Below are 26,988 nucleotides of genomic sequence, written 5' to 3'. Positions count from 1 at the left end.
CTTCATAAATGTCAAAAGTACTTGAGTTTTCTTAGCATAGATCCTTTCTAGGAATGAAAAAAATGACTGCATTGTACTATTAACTCTTATAAAGCAATAAAGGAGACATATACAAGTTTGAGAATACAAAGTTGCATTCCCCATAGACATTATGACAAAAATGATACATAAAATACATGGAGAATTCCAATTCAACAAGAAAGACATAAAATACAATAACATAAACTCAAAATTTTCAAGGTTATAACATAATTCTCACAATTTATAGTTCAAATATACAATAATAGTCAACTTAAATTTTAAACAGTGAAAAACACACTAAGCTATGTTACTGTTTTCATTTGTATTAATTAAATATCTGATGTTCAATGCTAGGAAAAGTGTGAAGAAAATTGTATTCTTGGTACTAGAGTTGGAAATATAAACTATTGTAAGGCATATGGTGAAATTAATTTGTCACTCTTCATAAAATAAAATAAAAATACCTTATTATTGGGGTCTAGAATAATTTATTGGTCAATTTGAGACTCTTTTGAAAAGAGAAGGTAGTAATATTGAAATGTATATCACAGGGCTAGAAATAAGACCTAGTGGTAGAGTGCTTGCCTCAAATTGAGTTATTTTAATGATGTTTTTGTGTGCTGATGGCTAATACCTGTAATCCTAGATACTTAGGAGGATTAGATCTGAGGATCACAGTTCAAAGCCAGCCCAGATAGGAAAGCCCATGAGACTATTATCTTCAATTCATCACCAAAAAAGGCAAAAGTGGAGCTGTGGCTCAAGTGGTTGAGTACTAGCTTTGACCAGGCCTGAGTTTGAGAGACAAAGGATAAAAGACAAACCAATGCAACAGCAATACTTACATAACTATATGGTATAAACCAACTGTACAACTCATGGGGGTTGGGGGAGAAGAAAGGTGGGGGAAAATGAGGGAGGAGGTAACAAGTTGGATAAGAAATGTACGCACTGCCTTACGTATGAAACTGTAACCCCTCTGTACATCACTTTGACAATACAGAAATAAATAAATTTTAAAACATTAAAAATGAATCTTCTAGGAAATCTTCCTTGATCTCTATAAGCAAAACATTATAGTTGTGTATCTCCTATGTTCCTCCCACAGTTTGGCTCTAAGAATTATTCTATTCTTTCAAATACAATGGCTCAACCTGTAATATCAGATGTTCAGTAGAATTGGATTTATGGGTTTGTAACTTAGGGCCAGCCCAAACAAAAAGCTACCAAGACTTCATCTCAACAAATAGCTATGTAGGATAGTCTCCACTACTTGGGAAGTAGAAATAGAAAGATAACAGTCCAAGCTAACCGGTGTGTAAATGCAAGACCTTATTCCCAAGCTAAGTATAGCAAAATGGTCTAGAGGTATAGCTTAATTGGTAGAGTGCATGCATGCCTAACAAGGACAAGGCCCTAGATTAAAAACCCAGAACCACCAAAAATGTTTGCTATTTTATTTATTGTATTTATTCCCCCTTCTAAATTGAAAAAACAAACTTAACAAAAGAAATCTCCCCCCCTTTTGTATCCTTCCCTAATACTTGAACCAGTATCTGTTGCATAGTAACACCTAACATGATTTTATTAAACTCACTACCAAAATAATAAGGAGGATTTAAATAGATATACTTTTAGGAAATTAAAAAAAGTTTTTTCCCTGTGTTTTTTTTAGCACACTAGTTTTAGAATCTATTCTTATGTTATTACACTTTGGTTGCCATAGTTTTGACTAACAGAAGTGAAACTATAATTCTTTGTGTTTATATGTTCGTAATACATAGATTCTAACCAGCAACCTAAACCTTATCTACCTGGCTGGTCAAAGGGCCCTGTTTCAATTTTTCCTCTTATAAATATTTATTCTTTGCCCTAATGCTGAGTTCTAGATTGTTGAATGAACTGTGGCATTTTTCTCAATTACTCAATTGTGTCACTTTGGGTCTATTTGCTACTCTAGTAATGTTAACTTCTGACTGTCAGCACCAATTAACATTAAAAAATATCTACTGGGTCCATAGCAGAAGTTCCATTACTTGCTGCTCACTTACAGTCTAGTTAAGAAAATCTGAGGACAATGTGTCATTTGTTTTCAGAATTTTTTTTTATTTCAAGTTTTATGGGTATAGTTTTTCCATCCTCATAAATAAAACACATGCTATTACTTTTTGCAGTTAGAAGAGTTTGTTCAATTGAACAATGCCCAACTCACATATGAATACTTTCGCAAATACCTATGGTGGCTATATAAGTACTTATGTGAATTAATTTAGCCCCAATGTGAATATAATGTACTCTGTTCAATTATATTTTATCAAAAGGATTGTTCGTAAAGGAGCACATCATGTACAATAGCTCCTAATACATAAAATGCTGAATATAAGTGCTAATGTTAGCTTTTAAAGTATCTTCTTTGCTTAGAATAAAAGGATAGCTTTGCTCCTAAAAGTGAAAAATATTTTTGATAATAATTTAGTTTCTTAGACTCTTTTGTTGTCTGCATTTTTTATGTTGCTTCATATTTAAGATCAGACACGGCCAGCTGCAGCAATTCACTGCCTAGATTGTTACCCACTTTTACTTTGAGACAATGCTTCACGTGGAATATTTCCTTTACCATTTATTTTCTGTGACTTCTAGGCTCTAGGTGCCTCATGCATTTTACAATTAGATCTGAGCAGTTATCCTGGTAGTTTGAAAGTATTGATTTCAGGTATACTGTCACTTTTCATATACATATATATGTGTGCATATATATGTATATATATAAATATATACATATAATAGGTGCTGATGATAACATTATCTTTTCTGAGTCATTTTTACCATAATTAGAATGTTTTAAACCTGAATTGAAATAGACATTCCTTACATGGATTTGAAACTTCTATAGTTAAGAAGGAACAGACAACACTGTACGAAAGGACATATACTCATTACCTGACTCATGTAATTGTCATCTATCTGTATATCACTTCTATAATAATTTTTTAAGAACAGGAACAGCTTTGGGGAACATTTACGGATTTGCAACATGAAGGAAGTCAAGTGCACCCCTGGATAAGCAGAAAAGCAAGCTGATTTCATTCATGTTACCCCCACTGATTGATTAGTTGTTTGCTCATGTTGTCAAACCTTCCCCTTAGAGCTGGGGATCTGGCTCAGCAGAAGAGCGCCTGCCTGGCGAGCGCAAGGCCCTAAGTTCGGTCCTCAGCTCTGGAAAAAAAAAAAAAAAACCTTCCCCTTAAAGATAATTCAATAGTTTAAAACTTAAATACTCTATACCTTGAGAATGAGGTTTGCATCAGAGGTGGCTGAAGTTTTTGAGGCAAAAGCTGTATTTTACAGGTTCTAATATTTTGCACCGAGGTATCAGAAAAGTTTGGAAATTCTGCTCAGCCCCTGGCATCTTTGTGACCCACTCTTGATCTCTAGTCCAGCTGTTCAATGAAGAGAAATGAAGCTGAAGAGGCATCAGTGTGGCTACAGCTGGTGTTTTGGAGGTTGGCGTTATGCTACCAGATAACACTCACATTATTTTTACTCATGTGGAAGGCTGCCTTGCTGTGTATTTCTACTGCTGTCAAAAAGATTGATTCCTGAAATATTTTGAAAAAAGTGCTAAGTACTAGCTACTCTGAGTATTTACCCAGGGGCATTGCAGCTGCCTGGCACTGCAGTATGGCAGCTGAGCAGTAATCGCTAGTTTTCTGATTTGTGTGTGTGGCTTTGTCAGCAACTGAGCAGAGGGGAGGTTCAAGCCCAGAGTGAGGCTATCCTCTCCCCAGTGATCTCATCCAGCTCATGGCTTTAAATACTCTCAGCCATGCTAATGACTCCTAAATTTATATCTCTGGCCTTGATGTCATCCCTGCATCCCCAGACTCATATATCTGGCCGCCTACTCAATTGATGTCTATGAGATCTCTAAAATTCAATATGAATAAAACCAAACTCCTGATCTGCCCCATCCCTACACCCCCTATTAAGTAAATGGCTCCTTTCTTCTGGTTACTCCAGCCAAAACCTTGTCATCATCTTTGATTTCTCTTTTACCTCTTATCCCACTTTTCTAGGAATCTACCCTGAAAGTTTATTGAATACATGAACATTTCTCTAATCTGTTTCCAAGCCAACAACAAATTTTATCTGGCCTACTGTCATGGTTTCCTTAAATGTCAAGCTGCTTCTTTTATGCCAAAAGTGTACTATCCCACAGTAAACCCAAAAGCATTAATTGGATAATATTATCCTCTGCTTAGAAACCACCAATGACTTCGCTTCTCAAAGTCTACATCAAAGCTACAAAACATAGTTAATCTGTTTATGAGATATTTCTCTAAGTTCTTATTCTTCCACTCCTTCCTTAGCTTGTGTTTCAATTCATTCACCTTCATATACAGTCTTTTTCTTTGCTATTCTTCAATTAATAGGGGCATTTGTGCCTTGAATTTACTCTTCAAATATTAAGGTCATTGGTGCTTTTTCTCCCTTTTTATTATTAATTAAATTTTGTTGACAAGGTGTTGTGCAAAAGAGGTATAGTTATATAATAAGGCAGTGAGTACATTTCTTGTGATAACTTGTGATATCATTGGTGCTTTTTAATTTACTCTTTGTATAAAAAGGCCTTCACTCAGCTGTTTAGCTGGCCTATTTCCTCAACTCCTTTATGTTTCCACTCAAATATCTGATTATCAGTTTATAAAATTCACCTTTATAAAATTCATCACTCCTCTTGCCAGTGTCTTACTTTTCTATATTTCCTTAATGACATATAAAAGGTCCTGATGTCCTTTGTACATGCATGCAGACTTTATTTTATTCTCTGCCAGTTGCCCTTCACCAAGAATACTGCCTACTGCCATGAAGATCCTAATAAGCATGGGAAGAAAGCATAAACATTGACCAAACTCTTTTTTTTAATCAGCTTTCATTTGATGCTTAGAATACCTAGACCTTGTTTTCTGTTTCCATAACAATAGCTTCATAATACCTACAGTGGAAAAGTCCCTTAAAATCTAAATCCTTATGGATCTAATTTCTCTATCTCAGACGTGAATAGCCCATAAAATAAATGGATCCTGAAATTGATGCAGAAAAAGCAGTTATTGCTGTGTATTGGAGTCAATGAAAGACGTTGGCTTCTCCCTTTATCCCAGATCACTTTATCATGTGCAGTTCACTTTCTGTCTCTCTGCAGCAACTCTTCCTCCCTATTCTTTCTTGTCTTCGCATTTCAAAGTGAGAAATGACACATAGTACTTCTCCTTTGTCTTAAGTATTCTCCTAATATTTCCTGCATTTGCTTTCGTGATTCACTTAGATATCAAAAGTATGTGTGTTTGTGTGTGTGTGTGTGTGTGTGAGAGAGAGAGAGAGAGAGATTTCTATTACATTGCCAATGAGTTTTCTACTTCTCTTGAGAACAGGGAGCATGTAATCTGATATTGTTTGTCATAACAAGGCCATTTTCTTGTGGTGCACACTGCACAATACTTGTTACTTTTAATTTTAGTACTTTTCAAATTTCCTTGATGTTATGATACCTGTCATTTAAATTAGAAATGCAAACCTGATTAGCAATTGTTTTGCAAAGGACTAAGCCACTACACTTTGCTGATGATATTGAACTGGTTATCACTAAGGCACAGCTCCCTAACTAATAGGCACTAACACACAGTCATACTCCAAATAGATTATGTGTGCTAAAGTGATGATTACCCCTAAACTCCCAAGGCCAGCTAGATCTCCTAAACCAATACCTTTTGACCACAAGATTGTTTACTCTAGTGTCAGGAACAAGCAATATCAGAAACAAAAGTCGACATGCTTGACATGCTTGTGTCTTTTCCTAATGTCAGAATTTATTAAATAATAAATCCACAAGCTGCTTATATTTCATTGGTGTTAATTCAGCAAGTACTATTGAGGTCACTTAATAGCCTAAATTGGCAAGATTAATTTATTCCAACCTCAATTAACTCTCAAGATTACACATTACCCTTACAATAATATAGACGTTAAAGAAGCTAGGAATGGGTAAAGAAGGGTTAAATCTGGTGTGGTCACTGCTTAAAGGCAAGATCAAAGTCAGCACAAGCAGTCAGACAATATGGTAGTAAGGAATTCACCAGTCAAAACTTAAAGAACCAGTGGTATCCAATATAGGACTACTCCTAGGTGCAATGCTGGTTCAAGATGCAGAGCTAATTCCAGGCACAGAGTTAAGTCCAGGAACATAGACTGTTTTCTACACTAATGGGTCTACAAGGACTACAAGTACAGTGGGCCATATGAACCAGAAAGATCAAGCTGAGCTGAAGCTCCAGGAGCAAAGCTGGGATATTACTGCCTGTCCATCCTGATGCATATATTGGTAGTCTGATGAGAAGCTGGTCTGTATGCCATGTGTACCAGTGATAGATTCTCCTCCATTTTATATAACCCAAGTAAGGGAATTATATCCATCACTGGATCGGTTGTGTTTGATAATTTTATGAGCCTGTTATTCTGCTATGGGTTCTATTCACCTGTGCTTCCATGTATTTTTTAATTAAATTCTTTTTTTAATTAAATTCTTTATCAGTCTATCCAGATGGTGATTGTTTACTTATATAAACAAAATGTAGGCTCATTATACTCACACTCATAGTTCAATGAATTCCATTAAAATAATGCCCTAAGGCTAGGCACAGCATTTAATTTGTTGTTCTGTACATATAGTATCCCAAAGAAGACCTTACCCTTTTTCTTCACCCATAGTGCCCTACAAATATTAAACTTTTTATTATGTGTCATGACAAAAGGTTGAGTGGAACCCTAGCCTAGCATTGCTAAAGAGAACTTTCAATGTAGTCATGGAAATGTTCTAGATATGTCCTTCTACAAAATGATTACTCTACATAAGTGGTCTTGAGCTCTTAAAATATGGCTAGTTCAGCTGAGTCTGGTAATTAGCATATACAGTAGTGTAGCCCTAAGTTTTCACTTTACATAATCTACTACACAACCGAGAAATAAGCACAATTTAACAATCTATCAGGCTCAATAGATATTAATTTGAAGTGTTAATAACTCATAGTGGGACCAGCAGGTAGAAGTTAAATTAATATACTACAAACTTGAGAATACTATTATCAAAGCACATTTATTTTTTAATATGACTAATATTGTTAGATGTTAGCTGGCTGACTCTGTTCACTTTCTCTTTTGTTGCCTTCTTTTTGTTTGATGTTGTAGCAAATGACTATGCTAGTTACCTAAAAGTAGCTTCAAAGTTACACCTACAGGCCTTACTTTATTGAGTATAGGTGAATTCTGGTGTCTACATTGTTCTTATGATAGGACCTGGAGCAATCTAGTAAATTGCCTTTGGGTCTTACAGAACATGTGGTGTTTACTTGCCCATATTTCCATCTTAGATGATCTGAAAATCATTGATGAGGCCAGTGCCCTGGGTTTAGCAATGCTTTTATGCTTCGATAATCATTGTGGATTTGGCAATTGCTTGCAGCCATTGTCTTTGAAGTATTATTTAATACAAGCAAGAACATTTTTGAGTCTGAAAATTTGTGTGTGTCAAAATTTACAACCCCATATTAATTTACAATGACGAGAACATACTGGGCAGCATATTTCTAATCATAAATGAATCCTAAGACAAAATTAGTGTCTGTACGCTATGGCGTGAAACCTGTTTGCTCAGTCTTTTAAATAAATACTAGTGAAAACATCTATTTTCCCATATTTCTGAGGATGACTTTGATTTAGTATGTCCCAGTGCTTCATAAACCTCTTCCAACAAGCTTACATAAAGTCAAACTCGAGCTTTGCACTCATAGCTCACACCTGTCATCCTAACTACTCCAGAGACTGAGATCTGAGAACTGCAGTTCAAAGGCAGCCTGAGAAGAGGTCTGCAAGATTCTTTCTCCAACTAACCAACAAAATTCCAAACTGGAAGTGTGACTCATTTTCAAAAATTTTTTTTCAAGAGAGATATTTTATAACTATCTTCTAAATGGGAAAACTGAGCTTCCAATATATGAGTCAATTTGGATTATATTTTTGTAATAAAACAGACCTAAGACTTAAACCTAGCTTTTACAAACTTTAAGGATTTGCCTCGTGGAGACAAATACAAAAGGATCTAAAAATATGGTCTGCTCTTGTGTTCATTTGAAATAGCTTTTCATCTTTATTGGTTTGTTGATTTACATGTTTGATTTCCTTCTGCTGTAAACTGAATTATATCAGTGTGTGTGTGTGTGTATGTGTGTGACAGAGAGAGAGAGAGGAGAAGAAAAAGGATAGTTGTGGTCCTTCTTAAGTAGCTTAATATTGTCACTTATACATGAATTTCTGTCTGATTAATAGCCTATCTCCTGTATTTGTAAACCTAAAACTATAAAAGTAGACAAACCCAGGGCTTTGTGCCTCATATTATTAAATATTGTTTCATTTGTTGTTCACTGGTTGGTCATGCCAATTTAGTGTTACTTTTTATTATAAAGGTGATATACAGAGAGATTACTCAAGTCAGGTATTGCACACAATTCTTTTTGAACAGTGTCACCCCCACCCTCATTTTCTCCCAGCTTTTTCCTTCCCTATCGCCTTCATCCCCATGTTGTATAGTTCAATTTCAACATAGTGTCTAGTGTGTATCACTGCTGAATTAGTTTGCCCTTTTGGTGTTAATTACTTGTGTGGCTTTCTTATTTCACCTTGTCCTATCACAACATCCAAATGTTAAGCTTATCACTGATAGTTTGTACAAACCATACAAATAGACCAGAAGAAAAGCAAGAAATTTAAGACTTTTTTTCCCCAGAAACGAGACAAGTACCTAAATAACTGAAGTCCTGGACAGAAATAATGCTGAGAAAAAATATTTCTCAAATAAATAGCTCATAACTAATATTTTTCAAAAGATATTAAGTCAGTTTTTTATTTCTCTGTTATATTTTCTAGATGAGTAAATTTTCTAAAGCTACTGAAGCATATCCCATTAGCCATCAAAATGTATTTTGTAATGAACAAGTTTTTAATGCAAATCTTTAGAATAAAGCACACAATTACTTCCTTTTGAAATATACTGCATGAAATCCAGTACAATTTTCTTTGACTAATCATTCCAAAAATTGTTTTTGAGCACCCACTGTAGTCTCCTTCTTTAAAAAATACAGTAGAAATCATAGGAAAATAAAATAAAAACACCATAATCTATATTTTCTGTGAGTTAACTCTCAAGGGTAAATTAGGTGTATAGAATTAAAGTTCCAACTCTGCCTTTTAAAGGCTGGACACAGATGTAAAGTGGTCATATTTAGAGGCTTTAGTGAAAGGAAAGAAAAAAATTGATATATGTGGCAATTATGTGAATACAGGTTAGGATACCAGAAAGAAGGGTATAGTATTGTAGAAGTGTGGAAGTAATAAAACATTCAGTATGCTTGAGGAAGGGCAGCTTGTGGATAGTTCCAGACTTTAAAGGACCATGAAAAATTCCCATTGGTTCATGTTAATGTCTTGCTTACTAACTAGCTTGGTGACATGAAGTGGGCAAGTTCACCCCAAAAACAAACAAAATCAAACAAGCAAACAAAACACGTTTGACTTGCAATTGTCCACACACTAATGACAGAGTTACACAAAGATCATTCAATTCTGGTATAGGTTAGTTGAAACTCCTACTCCCAACTGTCTGGTAGACTCAAGAACTATTATCAGTGACAATTATTTTAAGTTACTAGAATTTGGAGTTGTAACTCAGAAATATTGCCTATTTTCTTTTTTTATTGACAGCACCTTTCTTTTGTTTTTATACTTTTTAAAGTGCAAATGCCTTAGCTAAGGAAATAAGATTTTATTTTATTATTTTTTATTGTTGTTGTAAAGGTGATGTACAGAGGAGTTACAGTTATATAATTAAACTAATGAGAACATTTCTTTTTGAACAGTATCACCCCTTCCCTTGCTTTCTCCCAGTTTTTCCTTCCTGAACCCACCCACAAATTGTATAGTACAGATTCAAGATAGTGTCTAGTGAGTATCACTGCTACATTAAAGTCATTGTTATATTTACTGTAAGAGAAATATGAAGCTATAATAGGAACAAACTTTGCTAAGGCAGTCAAACTATGGTATTTCTCAGAGCAGATAGGAATACAACTCAGCTTCTTTGAATTTCTTCCACAAATGTAGCTCTAAATTTATCATTTATTTTAGAATATGGATATATGTAGATACATACATTATATTGGTCAATCAAAAGTTACCAAAATCTGATTTTTTCTAAATTCTTGCAATTGTTATGGAAATTTTGAAGCACAAAATACACAAAGAAGTAAAGACAGCAAACTGAAATCCCATGTATCCATCATTCAGCTTCAGTAATTTCAGTATTTTGTGTATTGTTGTTTGTTACCAACTTTGGTTTTTATTTTGTTTTACTTTTATTTCTTTTCTTTTGATGATATGATTGGTGTTCAACACAACTAAGAACAAATTTGCAATTTGTTCCTGCATTTCTAAGAAGAAAATGCTTAAAATGACTACCTGTGTTGTTGCCAAGTAACTTGGCTATGTGCTGATACCAAAAGTAATATAACAGCATTTGCTGCATAATTAAATTTGAATACCAAGTTTCATTTAAAGAGTGCCTGACTCCACTGCTCATAGGCATGTTTTTCTTTCTTATGCTTTTGGGGTTTTTTTCCCTTCTATTTTGTTTTGCCTTTTCTTGCTTTGGGGTTAGTTACCATGTTTTTAATGACTTGTGACTGGCTATCATTTTATGAAGCAATGGAAAACCACCATTGGAACCCTTGTTTTTTTTTTTTTTTTTTTTTTTTTTTCGTCCAGTCCTGGGCCTTGGACTCAGGGCCTGAGCACTGCCACACTGTCTGGCTTCCTTTTGCTCAAGGCCCCTTCTGGTCGTTTTCTATTGCTCAAGGCCCCTTCTGGTCGTTTTCTATATATGTGGTGCTGGGGAATTGAACCCAGGGCTTCATATATACGAGGCAAGCACTCTTGCCACTAGGCCATATCCCCAGCCCTCATTGGAACCCTTTGTTAAGCTTCTAAACAGAGTTGAACCACCTCAAAATGCCCATTTGTGGAAGGCTATGTTTTAAATAATCTTTTTAAAATAAAATGCTACTCTGATAGTTTTAGATGAGTGGTAACAATAAACAAAACAAGACAACATGCATAGTCAAGTCAAGTAAGATATAGCTGTTTTTTTGATGGAACAAATAAAGGAAAATTTAAGCTATTTCTTCATTGCACTCAGTATAAAATAAACAAAACACTTCAGTCTTCTTTCCAGATATATTTTTTGGGAAGAAAAACTAGACAAAAATAAAGGAAGGAAGGATTTGATTAAGGAAGGGAAGAAGAATGGAAAAAAGGAAAAAGAAAGTTTAGGAGTTAGTTAATTATTTGGAAGTATATTTACTTAGGTAGTAATACCATCAGACACAACAGTTGGCTTGCAATTTAATTCACAATATTTATGTAGGTACTTCAGGGTTCCAAGTATATACAGTTAACTTAGATTATTAGAATGTCAAAAGAATCCCTGGCAGCCTCCCAGGGTAGCCTTATCAATGATAAAGATCAAGAGAATTAAATAAATATCTAAGTAGAAAATAACAATATTTGAGAAATATACTACTACTTCTAAATATATTGGACCAGTTATTAAGTTTGTCATCAAATGAGATGTAATATATAGTAGATGACTAATTTAATTAGATTTAGGTTCCCATGCTCTATGTTAAAATGAAGTTGTTTATTGGATTCAGGCTACTATGAGAGACAGATATCATTCTAAAGAATATTTATAAAATTGTATATGATTACTAAATGTTTTAAATATTTGGTTTGTAGTACCCTTGAATATGAAGGGAACGTCTTTATTGGCATTCCTTTTCCTTGGTTAGCATTGTAACTGGAATTTCCACAATACAGAATACAAGCCTACAATTATAATAAGAACCTCTGGTTATATGCCATCATTAAGTTCTGTAATCATTAAAGAGTTCTGATTACAAGATCATGATAGACCTCATTTTCCCTTTAGGTGTGATGTTTTTATGAGCAGGATAAGACTTATTCCAAGCCTACACTATTTTCAAGAATAGTTTAATTCTGAACAAGCCTATTGAATTTACCGTAGAGCTATCTATCTATGTTTCCAAATTCTATCAAAATAATTTCTCATCAACATACCTGTTATCAGCAGAGACTATATAAAAAAAGAGATTTTAGTAGAAAGCACATTAGAAAGAAAACAAGTATGTTCAAAAGACACTCACAGAAATAGGAAGCATTTGATTTCTCTCCTCACTGGCCATTTTGGAGAAGTTTCTCAATCTGTTCTTTGTGGAAAACTAATATCAAATGAAATCATGTAACTGCGAATTACAAAACATTCATTTTTGTATGCATGTGCATACATACAATCCTTTATTTATATTCTTGCATCTTACCTGAAATGTACACTGAGAATTGTTGAAAGCAATGCATCTCGTTGATGTTTTGTCAATGAAATTAAGCACATGTGGTACATATATTGCCAGCTACCAAAGTGTTTTTAAGCTAAATTCTTTTGGTAAATACCTATTCAGTATTTGAAAGTAAATTTCATTCTAACTTAACTATACTAGTGGTAGGAAAGATTTGCTGTGAAATAATTTTATTATATTTTAGTAATTCATTATGAAATAGTTTATTTGAAGGATTTCTGAAAAGAAACTATTGAGTTTTAGTTGGCTGAGAACCAATGCAACACAATTTGGAAATGCAGAAAATTACACAATAATGTACCATAGTGCCTTACCATGTTATTCCAAACCAAGAAGATAATTTGAAATATTCTAATTTTGACTATTCTTTAAGTTTCTGTTTATCAACATTCCTAAACAACTTGAAATTTATCACTTTTCATTTTTGAAGCCCTTTCATTTACTTAACAAGAAGAGAAATTATATGCTATTATAATTTTGCATACTTTCCGCATTGCTACAGAATAGATACTATACATTATAGGACATAAAATTCTTGGAACTCACTGTTGTCCTTAGAAGCTAATTAGTAACCATTAATAATTTTCTTATCTCTCAAGCAGTGAAAACAATAGCCTGCTCACCTAATTGATTATAGCTTTTATATCAATAAAAATCCTTTCCCTACAGTTTGTCATAATTTCTCTAGATAATTGAGTATTGTTTCTTTTTCTCACTATTTTTTTCAACTTTCATTTGGAGTACACACACAAATGTATTTAAAATACTTGAAATGCAAACAGAATTCATCCTGCATCACAGTTATGCATAATTTCACTGCAGCGATTGGTTTAAAAATGAAACCTAAAATATTGAAACACTCATTTAGTCTATGTCTACCCATTGACACTTATTTTCATGCCTTTCCCAGCTCACTGTATCAGAATTGGGGTTTAGTAGATAAATGAATGAATCTTGGGATTTTTCATGAGTCTCAGTAAAGTCAATCAGGGTTACAGACAATAGGAGTGGAAGCTGAAATGGTAAATGAAGAGGTGAAAAAGGATTGTATATATGTTTGTCTGAATTAGGGAAGGGAAGGGGAACATCAAAATGGTGAGAAAATGTATAAAAGGCAAACCAATGCAACATCAATACTTACAAGACAATATGTAGTAAACTAATTGTACAAATCAGTGACGGGAATTGGGGAAGAGCGAAGGAGGGAGGAAAACGAGGTAGGAGGTAACAGGTTGGGCAAGAAATGTACTCACTACCTTATTATGTAACTTTAACCCCTCTGTACATCACCTTGACAATAAAAATTTAAAAAAATAGAGACCTTGAACCCTGACTTTAGCTTCATGCCTACTGTCTTAACCATTGATTTTCATGAGTGCTTTCATTTGGAAAGCAATGAACATAGTTTTTGTCAATTGTTTACCTAAGAAATACATATATCTTACCACCTCTTGCTGAATATATTATAAAGTGATTAAATATAAATTCCATCACTCGTGTTACAATAGTACTTCAAAATAAATGCTTTGATAATGAGAGAAACCACTAAATTAAACACGATGATATTCAATTGACCAGCTGAGAATGTTTCATATAACAATGGACCAAGAATGTACTCATTACCTTACTTATATAAATGTAGTCCCTGTGTACATTACCTATAAAATAAAAGAAAAGGAAAAGAAAAAAATGGACTAGGATAAAGCTACTGAATTTTCTTAGTTTCCTGGAAAAGCAAATCCTTGGTTCTATTACACAAGAAATAAGTTTGAGACTTTAATTTTTTTTATTATGAGTGCTGCTAAGGCAAAGGTTAATCAAGATTAACCAAACTGAATCTCATAAAAAAATGAGTAACATTAGTCTGGAAGATGGAACTTAAAAGGATCATTTTCTCAGTCTTTTGAGGGATTACAATGAGCCATTAGTAAGTGGCTCAATTTTACCAAATAGAAATGAATGATCAATTATGAAATTGGTCTCTACAGATAAAAGGAAATGCCTAAACTACTTAATTTTTTTCTTATTTATTGTCAAAATGATGTACAGAGAGGTTACAGTTTCATACGTTAGGCCTTGGGTACATTTCATGTACTGTTTGCTACTTCCTCCCTCCTTCCCCCATCCCAGCTCCCCTTTTCCCTCTCCCCCAATGAGTTGTTCAGTTGGTTTACACCAAATGGTTTTGCAAGTATTGCTTTTGGAGTCGTTGGTCTTTTTATTCTTTGTCTCTCGATTTTGATATTCCCTTTCACTTAGTTCACCTAGTTCTAATACCAGTACATACACTATCCAGTGTACTCAGATGAGATACAGTGATAGTGTGGGTACAACCACAGGAAGGGGATACAAGAGCATCATCAATAATAGAAGCTACGGTTTCACATGACATGTTGAAAGTGATTACAACAGTGATATAACACTCATTTCCATAACATGGAGTTCATTTCACTTAGCATCATCTTATGCGTTCATAGGGTCATAGCTATTAGGCTCTTGTGATCCTCTGCTGTGACTAGCCTAAACCTGTGCTAATAAATTTTCTTTTTATCTTGATTCTTTCTGGCCCATAAACTTTCCCTCTTTGTTGAATGGCATTGCCATTCCCCTATTTATTATGAAGTTTATAACCAGGGAATCCTTCTTGACTCAACGGAATTAAGTCATATTCTATAGTTAGTAAATGTATTATCTTTACCCAGCAGATTAAAACTCAAAGGAAAGAAATCTTACCATTGCTACCACCTGAAACCATCAACTCTTTAAGAAATATTTCTTTAGTAGCCTCTTGCATGTCTTCCTTCAGAGAGATATCTGGTATTTATCTGATACTATGTTCTCTCTTCTTGAAAAAGCCATCCAACATATTCCTATATTATTTAAAACAAAAAGTGTGTCCTTTCCATTTTCTCATAGTAGTAGTTGTAGTAGTAGTAACAGTAGCAATTATACAAAGATGTTTAAGGTCAGCCTATCAGTTTACAAGTATAACACATCTTGATTAATGTCACCTCTTTCTTTATTTTTCTCTCTTTCTACCAACCCCATACTCTCCATCACATTATACTTCATTTTCACATATATACAATGAAAATTATGAATGCATTCTCCACCTCTTCCTCTCTTCATTCATCTATCTCCCTCTCCTTGACCTCATCCCTACTGACACATCAGGTGCCAGCTTCCTGGTATTCACTTTTTTAGACAGTAAGTTCATTGTTCAAATGAGTTACACCACTGGAATTCTAGCCTGCATAGGGAATATTTTAGTTAATATGTTTCTGTATATATACATATGGCCCTGTACCTGTCGACATATGAGAGAAAACATGTATACTTTGTCCCTCTAGTCCTGCCTTACTTCACTTAACATAATAATTTTCCAGATTCATTCATTTGTATGCAAATGATATAACATACTTCCTGGTGAATGAGTAAATTTTCATTATAACATGTATATGTATATACATACACATATGTGGCTACATTTTTCTTGATCCATTTGTCCACAGAAGTGTGTCTGGAATGTTTCCAAAACATGTCTAGAGTGTATAGTGCAGCAATGAACACAGTGTGAAGTGGCTTTGCTATATCCTGACTTGTAATTTTCTGGATAAATGCCATTTTCTATAGGGCCTGCCCTGCATTGGCCCGTGTCTGTCTCTGAACTCACTGTAAATCTCTTCCATCAATCTAGCTATAATAGCCTCCTTTACTAGCCTTCATCCATGTCAAGTACATGCTCATCTCAGCACCTTTACATTTGCTCTTCCCTCCAGGTATTCACATGGCTCATTTCCTCCCTTCAGAAAGATCTGTTTCAAATGATCTTTGAAACAAACTTTTATAACAGTTCTCTGTAAAATAACTCCATGCATTAGTCTCTATCTCGTTAGCTACTTCATTAATGGGATTTCAAATTCCAAATATTATATTATTTATGTATTTATGTAAAAATTCATTTTGTATTTTACTTTGGGGAATGCTTGCTCTATGTAAGTAGAAATATGGTCTGACTTTGCTTTACTTAGTCGGATAATCTATTTGTTGAGTAGAATGGTTACAATGGCTCGTATCCATAATCACAATTTCTCACAAGTTAGAGATGAGGATGATCTCAGTTCCAGGTCATCCCAGGTGAAAAGTTAATGAATCTCCATCTTAACAAACAAGGTAACAGTGGTGAACAGACCTGATAATTCAGGAATTTAGAAGCTATTGATAAAAGGATTACCTTTCCAGGCTAGTTCTGGACAAAAAATGTAAGGCACTATTTGAAAAAATGCTAAGGAAAAATGAGCTGAAGATATAGCTCTAGTACTGCCAAAGTTTTTTGTTAAATGAATTAACATATTTATTATATTTTATTACAAGTAACACCTATCAAACTGAATAAAATATAGTTATCAAAATTCACCTAGTTAATTTCTAGGATTTTCTCAATGCATTATTTTGATAAACATATTAAAAGTTTCATCATTTGAGCTGACTCTTATATTGATGTTGTCTTGTATATGTTGTTTATTTATTTATAGACTGCTTTTATTGTATTTTTCTACTCAGGTGGATGCTTTGTTTCTTCTCTTTCTTTGAGGATTATGATGCTCTGTCATTGTTGTGAAAATCCACAATTATTTGTAACAGAAAGCAGAAATTTCCCTACTTCAAAGCATTAGAGATAAGTGAAAAACAAAGCCTCCATTTGGCTCTAACTGGATTTTCCTTGTGTACGTTGTTGTTTTTTCTCAAGTCCATTCCTTTCCTGTCCAAGGTTCTACAATTAGAAATTAATGTTAGTTTTAATTTTAGGTTTTTGAGGAACATTAATGGTGATTTCCATAGTGGCAGCTAATTTAAGTTTTCAACAGTAATGTGGAAGGCTTTTCCCCCCATCCTCATCCTCACCAGCCTTTGCTAACAATTTAGACAGCGGTGATATGGACAGAGTTGTTTGGATCCTTTGATGCTTTATAGCTAAAGATATTGAGAATTTCTTCATGGATTTATAGCACATTTGTACTTCTTTTGAGAAGTATCTTTACTGATCTTTTGCTTTTTTATTGATTGAATTGGATATTAAGCTCTAGTCAGATGACTAGCTAAAATAAAATTTCTCATTCTGTAAGCCTTCTCTTCACTGTTGATTTTTTTGTTTGTGGTGCAGACACTTTTTACTTTGATGCAATCCCATTTTCAGTAACTTGCTAAATATTATTTTTTAAAAAACATATATTGTTATTGTAAAGGTGATATACAGAGGGGTTACTGCTATGTATGGCAGATAAAGAGCATGTTTCTTTTTGTCACCCCTTTCCTTGATTTCTCTCAATTTTTCCTTCCTATTGCCTCACATAAGTGATACAGATTATTTTTAACATAGTGTCTAGTGATTATCACAGCTGCATCTATTTACCCTTTGCCCCACCATTTCTGTGCCCTCCCTTACCTTCCCAACTATAGGTAAGTGCACAGACAAGATAAAACGAAAATAAAAGAAAACCAGCAACAAGGGAATTGTTTCCATTTCCTCAAGTTCATTTCAATAAATATTATTTTACAAAGCCATATGCACATAGCTATTGTACCTCACAAATATACTCTCCTTTATGAACATCCCTGTGGATGACTCTGTCTTGCTCATCCCTTTATTTCAAACTCAATACTTACTATTTTTAGTCACTTGATAAAGGCTCTTGAAATTGAATTATGAAGGCATTTATAATTATGTAGATTGTAAGTTCTAAGAGACATTGCCATCTCTAAAAGCTGTGCTTTGTTTGAGTCTTTTACAATCCCACTACATTATGTGGCACCTTTAAACTATTATTTTTTTACAGATTAATTCTAAAATTAAGTCAGTTTCCCTGTAAGACAAATGACAGTGGGAAGTATTAATGATTCTTAAATATGGGGTCTAAACTGGAGTATGTGTGTGCATGTGTGTGTGCACGCGCACGCACACGCACACACACACACACACACACACGCCAGTACTGAGGCTTAAATTGAGGCTTCTAAACTCCTTTGAAACAATTATTTAAACTTCTAGTTCATTATTTCACAAATAGCAATCATTTTCATATCAGGTTACAAAAAAATGCTAAATGATATTCCCCTAAACTTTGATGAATATTGCTAGAACAGATTTGTTTTTCACCTACTCCATGCGAGAACTTAATCAAATACCTTCTTGAATCCTTCTGTAGATCCATGTGGGAAGTCTACACATTTTATGTATTATACCCTTAGGTAAGAGATAGTTAACTCTCCAGCTTTCCAAACTGAGTTAGGACATCCCCTAACTGTGTGATCTTCCCTAACTCACTATGATACTCCTAAGAAACAAAGTAGAAAAATAAACAAGTTAGAATATATTATAATTTTTGAGTCAAAAAGAACAAATTTTGTGGTAGTATGGCTGTAGGTATAGAAGAAATTTTGAATATTCTCAGTCATATTTGAGGGATACACATGTGAGAAGTTAAAGTTGGATTTTTAATGGGGTGAGATACTCATCAGAGAAAAATCCATTTACACCAGCTGTGCACATTTCTCTCTTCTTTAAATGCATTCGAATGACTGAAGAATTCTGGCCTCTTTCCCCTATTTTGCTGTATTTTTTTGTTTTAAGAAAACAAGATTATATTTTTGCTGTGCTATAGCTCAAGCATAGAAACAATGAAGAGATTAAGGCAATCTGTATCGCTTTGTGAATAGTTAGGGAATGTTAATGAAGATAAAAAGTTAATCCTGTGCACATCTTCATGTATAATGATTTCTAAATGTTCCTCTAACTGAAAAGAAGTAAGCAAAATAAATGTCCTTAAAAAATCCCCTTCCACTCTAAAGAATAGTTTTGTCAATTGAGTTATATGAATAATTCTGTCAGAGAGTCCTGTTATTATTTTAAATGACTCTATCAGCTTTAACGCTAATAAGATGAAGAATAAATTGAGGGATTGTTGGTAGATACAAAGCTATATTAAATGCAAAACTATTGAGAGAAATATTTCTGCTATAATGATTTTGATTGTTTTTTAGTAGATAAAGAATAATTATGGTGTGTGTGTGTGTGTGTGTGTGTGTGTGTGTGTGTGTGTGTGTGTGTGTATGCCTATACTGAGGCTAGAACTCAGGGCTTTGTGCTCTGGCTTGATTTTCTTTTTCTTCAACTTATGCTCTATCACTTGTGTTATGTCTCTACTTGGGTATTTTTTGCTGGTTCATTAAAGATCAGAGTCTCTTGGATTTGTCTGCCAAGGCTGACCTTGAACTGCAATTCTTAGACATCAACCTTTTGAGTAGCTAGAATTACAGGTGTTAACTACAAGCACCCAGAATATTTACAATTTGAACACATATTAAGTTGATGTCATGGTTGTTGGACTTTGCTTTTCAATTAGTTTTCATCTGTTTATGAAAGAAGAATGACCTCCCAAAAACAAGTTGTTTTCTTCCCAATAAAATATCAGATGGTCTAGTCGTGATATGTTGCAAATAATTGTGATTTTTTTAATTATAAATATTCAATTTCTTCCCAGTTTTATCTTCCCAACAGAATAAAATGAAGAACATTCTTCTATTTGTATATTTATTCTTTTTGATTGGACATTTTTATTCTTGCATTTGTTTTCCAGTTCTGTCTTCTGTGAATTCAATTTGATTGATAATATACAAGGTGCCAGAAGCATTCATGTAATAGGCAATTCTGTGCATATTCTTTACTGGTGATAATAAGATATATTACCTTCAAATGATCATGAAACTAAGCTACATCTTAACCATAGTGATCTCCTTTTCAGTTATTTTGTTAGTATGACAAATTAGTAGTTCAGCGGTTGTGTTATCTGGAATTTTCCATTCAATTTTACCAAAAAAAGGTGAGTCACAAGAAAATTGCCCCAAACGGATACTTGTCATAGCATAATATGTAAATACACACATGTAACTTATGGATGATGTTAGATACACTGCAGAATTCTCTGCTTTAGTTTATGATGATTTAGTTGCATGTTTCACTCTTCAAACAGATTATACATGCCTTGAGGGGAAACTACAGAGGCCTATGCAGTAGGTGCTTGAAAGATTTTTCAACGGGCACATAAATGGTTTGGGAAGGAAAGAGCAAGCGAATACTAAAAGCTTCATTGTCTATGTTTACTGACCAATGATTTAATCTTTTTGTACCTCAGATTCTTGATCTCTAAAACAAAGGATTCAAATCAGACCAGAATAACCTTATGTTTATTATTAAACTATATATTACTAAAAGGCATAAAGACAAAACTCAATGATATTCCAAACCACCTTTTGCAATGTCTGACACATTGTAGTATTTGAAATTTATCAGCTGAGTTGAACAGAGTAGTCTTGAGTGACAATTACAATGAGCTAATTTTTAAAAATAAAAACAACAAATTTTTTTTTTTTTTTTGGCCAGTCCTGGGCCTTGGACTCAGGGCCTGAGCACTGTCCCTGGCTTCTTCCCGCTCAAGGCTAGCACTCTGCCACTTGAGCCACAGCGCCGCTTCTGGCCGTTTTCTGTATATGTGGTACTGGGGAATCGAACCTAGGGCCTCGTGTATCCGAGGCAGGCACTCTTGCCACTAGGCCATATCCCCAGCCCAAAAACAACAAATTTTGGCAAGGATATGCAGAAAAAAGAAATCTGATGGGAATGTGCATTAGTAAATTTCCACAGCAACTATGAAAACCTATATAGAAATTGTTCATAAAACTGAGAATAGAATCATTCAATCCAGTTGTACAACTTCTTGGTATATACTTGAAAAAAATAAAGCCAGAATATGAGTTAGATACTTACATCCTTTTGTTCCTATGGCAATATTCCCAATAGCTTCGATATATAATCAACCTCAGTGTCTATCCATTATGAAGGAAACAAAAGAATGTGACATACCTCACTAGGCACTTTGTTGAAAATGAACTATGCAACTTGTAGGGAAAAGAGGGCAGGAGGCATCATAGTGGAAGAAAAGGAAGGAAAAGGTGATACTTAAAAAAGAAGTGTACTCATTACCTGATTTATGTAACTATGTCCTTTCTGTATATCACCTTTACAATAACAATAAAAAGGAATGTGGCATACTCTATTGAGTATTATTCAGCCTTGAAGAAGAATGAAATCATGCCATTTGCAGGAAAATGGATGGAATTGGAGGTTATCAAATTAGCCAGACACAGAGAGAAATATATAACATGTTGCCTCTCATTTGTGGAAGGTTAATAGAATAAAAAAGATGACTTGAGAATGCGCTTTTAGGGAAGGAGAAAATAATTGAGGTGTGCATGAAATTGGGAGGGAAGACAAAGAAAGCATATTTGAAAGGATGGATATAATTAACATATAAATGCACAACATATATATGCATGGAAATGTCACATTGAAACTAATTTGAACAATCAATTCCATCGAGTAATTATAATAAAATCTGAGGTCATGTACACATAAGTAAGATAACCCCTGAAACACTTTTGTCAAAAAGAAGTGGATGGCACCACAAAATATTGGGCATTCTTAGCCTTTTCTTCAGAATGTTTTTGTGAAAATCACATGTCTTTATGGAATATGGTTTGAAAAATTCACAAAACCAATAAGCACAGAATTCTCTGATTCCAACATTCTATTATTTCATGACTTTAATTTGAAGAATTCCAACTTCAACTTGGTGTTTGTCACATGACTAAATATGAAAGGTGTTAAAATCACATTATGTCACGGAATGAGAGGTAGGCTATGGCAGAAAGCACAAAACCATTTTATATTTCTGAACAAATGGGCTACATATGGATTTCATTAACTTCCTCTACAGATCTTTTCCTTCTTACCACAGACTGTTGTGAGATGTTTTTGAACAGAGAATATCTTTCTCAACTACCTTTTCAAACTAACTGCCAAATTGGCAACTGGTAACCATGTAATAACAAGCCATTATAAATTGAATAAATTTACCAAAGCAGTTATTTTGATATCATAGTTGTTTCTTAAATTCACAGATGTCATTTGCTACCAGAGTCTCAGAAATGGGACTTTTGAACTCTTTTTTCCAAAATATAGTGTGTAGTCTGATTACTTAAATGATAACAGATATGGGGCTAAGAATGTGGTTTAGTGGTAAAATGCTTGCCTAGTATGCATGAAGCCTTTTTTCTGATCCTCTGTACCACATAAACAGAAAAGGCTTGGAGTGGTGCTGTGGCACAAGTGGTAGAGTTCTAGCAGTAGATTGCTAGCCTAAACAGAAAGAATCCCTGAGTTCAAGCCCCAGGACTGGCAATAGATGATTGGTCGGTAGGTAGGTAGGTAGGTAGGTATATACATACATACATACATACATACATACATACATACATACATGTAACAAATCTGTTAAGATTACTTTCAGCAGTAAGCCTGAAAATTAATCAGAACCAGAATAATGTTATATATTTGAGAATTTCCACGTGATAGGTCTCACAAATTATCCCAACTTTCCTCTCCCTTTGATATGTATAATATTGCTAAACTACAATAATTAAGGAAAATAACATATACAAGTATCTATGAACTAAAGCAAGAAATTGTATGTGTGGACTCTCTTTTCAAATCAGGACTCTATACTCAGCCCTGTTTTGTTGTTTGTTTGTTTTACTTGGAGCACATCATTCTTTTGCACTAACTATGCATTCTGTTCAAGAGAGATGGAGGCAAACAGCCAAAGCAGTTTGAATTCTTGAATCCTCTGGTGATTAAGTACATGCAGCCAACGCTTGGCAATTCTGTCTCGATCTGCCTTCCAGTTATCAACCAAGCTGGCATGTCCTCCTGGCAAAGAAGGAATAAAGGCCTCAAAGCAAAAGCATTTAGTTCAGCAACCTTAATTGATCATTTCCATACTTGATACAAAGTAGAAGTTGCAGTGACAGGTTTCCAGGGACCTAGGCAATTCAATCAGAGAGGATGGGAGAAGGCTTAATGAAGAACTATTTCTCTTAAGTCCAAATAGTCTAGATTAGCTAAGAATGGAATATGCAGTAGGAAACATCTCCTCAAAGATGCTTAGTAGCAAACTCTTAGATTCTTTTGATGATAATTGAAATTGACATGAGCACAGAGCAGACATGTATAGAACCTAAAAACCAGAGTACATCAAGCAAATCACCAATAAATACTATAATGTGACAGATAGTAACCAATGGTTCAGGGTAAAAGGAAAACATCATTTAATGATCCTCTTTGGTGTAGATGGGCATGTCCATGACTAAGCTAACATTACATTGTTACCCTATTTAGATAATACGTTTGTATGAAATAATCCCTAAATTATAGATTTGAGGCCATGTTATCCAACATATGAAAACTAAGAATGTAGTTATCAACAATAATACACTGATACAATGATACACTGTATGTGAAAACATGGTTACAATGGAAGCCACATGTATCATGTATAGTATCAATGTATGGCAAAAACAAGAAACAAATTGAAATTATTTTCTGGAAATACAGCCATATGTTCTAAAGGACAGCCCATTATTGATTCTGTAATTCAATAGTGTCATTTCACTGTCAATCTGTAAGTGTTATAACTTACTCTTGTATAATTGAGTACTAGCATTTTAGCTTGCTTGCAGGTCCTACTTCTGATATGAAAGTCATTATTTGGTTGACTGCTTTGACATTATTTGAGAATAGAAACATCTTTACGAAAAGACACTGTATTCTATTCTTCAGTTCATGTAGCCTAACTATAAGTCTTTGCATTGTTTTATTGTTGTTTTTCAGCCCCTCTCACTGATAAGCCACCCAAGCTTTTGTATCCTGTGGAAAGTAAACTGACAATTCAGGAGACTCAACTGGGTGAGTAATTCTTTTATTCTACTCAATGTGCTTGTTTCGGTGCATTCTGATCATTTAAACAATTCTAGAGTATAATCATGCTCTGAGACAAACTTTATTCCCTACAGTATGTGTCAAGATTTTAGTGACAATATTGCATTATTATTTAATGTTTGCGTTGTTTTTAAAATAGAGAATATGGAATCATTTAACTTATAACACCTATCAATATATTAAAATATTATTTCTGTAATATTAGGGAAAAGGTGCAAATTCTTCAAAATAAATGTCACTATTATGATTTAAAAGCATTTAAAAACCTGATCCATTATACAGGAAATTATGATAATTATTTTATATAACATTAAAATGTGAGTGGCACAATTAAGAAACTAGTGGATTTGGACAAAAGGTCATAGATATAACATACTTTGCTAAATATTCATTTGTATTCAAGACTATAATGTATATATCTAAAAGGTAAGTATAAACAGCATTTTGTTTAATTGAATATAATTTGTTAAAACAGGTCATGGAAATTTTCTCCTTTCAATTTTAGATAGATAGATAGATAGATAGATAGATAGACAGATGTCCATATATAGAGACATATATATAGCGACACACACACACACACACACACACACACACACACACACACATATATATATATATATATATATATATATATATATATATACAGAGAGAGAGAGAGAGAGAGTTTTTGTATCTTGGGTTGTTATACTTGAATTTTGCTATGGATTTAGCCAGGCATGTGTTTGTAATGCTATTACTCTGGAGGAAGAGTAAGGAGAATCATGAGTAGGAGGCCAACCTGGTCTATCTAAAAACCAGAACAACAATAATTTAAAAAAATAAAGAAAAGAATGATATATGTGTGTGACATAATTATGAAGAACATTGCTTTCTTTTAGTGTAATCGTATAAAACATGATCAAAGATACATTTTAAATTGTATATTCATTTTGTTAAGAAATTTCTTCTTACACTAGTAGCTCAAGAACTAAAACACATTTAATATATACAGCTGAAAATCAAATGGTAACATTAACATTAAGATATCAATGTTATTAATTTTCCAGGAATGAGAATTTGAATGAAAATGTAAATCAGTTTTCTAGAAATGACTACAAATGTGATCTTTACTTATAATCTATCCAAGTTAATTTCTAATATATAAAAGTATTATAGTCAACTAACTTCTAACATTGGCACTACTTTTATTTGCTAAGTTGGGGCATAAATCTATGTAGGCTTTATCTAGGATGGTACTGATATGCTTCTTTTATAGTGAAATCAAGCCTTTTGAACTTTAATATATGTGCAAGTTGTAACATTATTATTTTGCAATGGAAAGCTATACATCATACCATTTATAAAACAAGTGTACTAAGTTTACATGTAACTCAAATAAATTTAGTCTTATTAGAAATTTCACTGCTTTATTAACAAATTTTGAAAAGTAATTTCTCAGATGTGGCTATATTTTATTGACCTTTCAATAATTTCTAGAATCATGTCTTTTTAAGGAGTCAGGTAGACTAACCATTTCAGGTCAAGGAGGAGGCGATTTGTTTATTTTATAAAATTATCTTTATATGTTGTACAAAGGAATTGCCATTGTTAACAAAGCAATTTGTGAATACAATATATCTTGATCAATGTCACCCCTTTCAACATTCTCACCGATACCTTCCAACCTGCCCCTTCCCTCACTTTTCTTAATTTTGTTGGATATATACGGAATTCTTGACTGCATTCTCCCCCTCTCCTCCTTTATATTCTTCTATTCCTTTCCCCATGACCCCATTCTACCACTCTCAAGTACCTGTTTCCTGGTGTTCAGTTTGTTGAACTTTGACCTTATAAGGAATTACACTATTTGAGTTCTCCCTTGAGGCTACCATATTTCAGTTAATGCATTTATATATACTAGTATGACACCTGATTTATTTCCTTATTAACTTGTGATCCAATTCCAGCTTCCATATATGAGGGAGAACATGCAGCCTTTATCTCCCTGGGCCTTGACTTCATTTATCATAATTTTTTCTGTGACTTTCCATTTCTTTAAAAATGGATGAGTAATATTTTCATTTCAAGCTTTCCATTCCTTTCGAAAGGATGAGTAAAATTTCCTCAAGTATATATTCCATATTTTCTTAATTCATGCATCAATTGAAGGGCATCTGGGCAGATTTCATACCCAGGCTATAGTAAGTAGTGCTGCAGTGAATATGGTTGTACTGACAGCTTTATTGTAACCTAGTTTGTAGTCTTTTTGATAAAGGCCCAGGAGTGGAATTGCTGAATCATAGGGTAGTTCTATGTTTATTTTTTGATGAAACTCCATGCTGCTTCCTAGTTATAGTCTCACCAACAGTGTAACAGGGGCCTGCTTTGCCCACATCATTGTAGTGTCGGTTATTGTTTGTATTTTTGATTTATGGACATTCTAATTGGAATGAAGTGGAATCTCAGTTTCACCCATTTCCCTTATGGCCAACCATGATGAATATAGAAAAAAATGAAAAATTTAAGTTTTTAAGTATCTTTACTTGAAATTATATA

The 26,988-nt window shown here is 33.8% G+C and overlaps 1 protein-coding gene across 1 annotated transcript in view; it reads left to right on the top strand.

The window, feature by feature from the left end:
• The window catches only part of Il1rapl1 (interleukin 1 receptor accessory protein like 1), a 1,145,636-nt gene that overhangs the window by 866,406 nt on the left and 252,242 nt on the right, over positions 1–26,988 (top strand). Inside the window, exon 6 of the mRNA XM_048336516.1 lies at positions 24,343–24,417. Within this exon, the coding sequence (XP_048192473.1) occupies positions 24,343–24,417 (75 nt within the window). The remainder of the gene's footprint in view (positions 1–24,342; positions 24,418–26,988) is intronic.

Source organism: Perognathus longimembris, chromosome 28, assembly GCF_023159225.1.
Source record: "Perognathus longimembris pacificus isolate PPM17 chromosome 28, ASM2315922v1, whole genome shotgun sequence".
In the NCBI taxonomy this organism is placed as follows: domain Eukaryota; kingdom Metazoa; phylum Chordata; class Mammalia; order Rodentia; family Heteromyidae; genus Perognathus; species Perognathus longimembris.
This window is presented reverse-complemented; position numbering and strand designations above follow the sequence as displayed.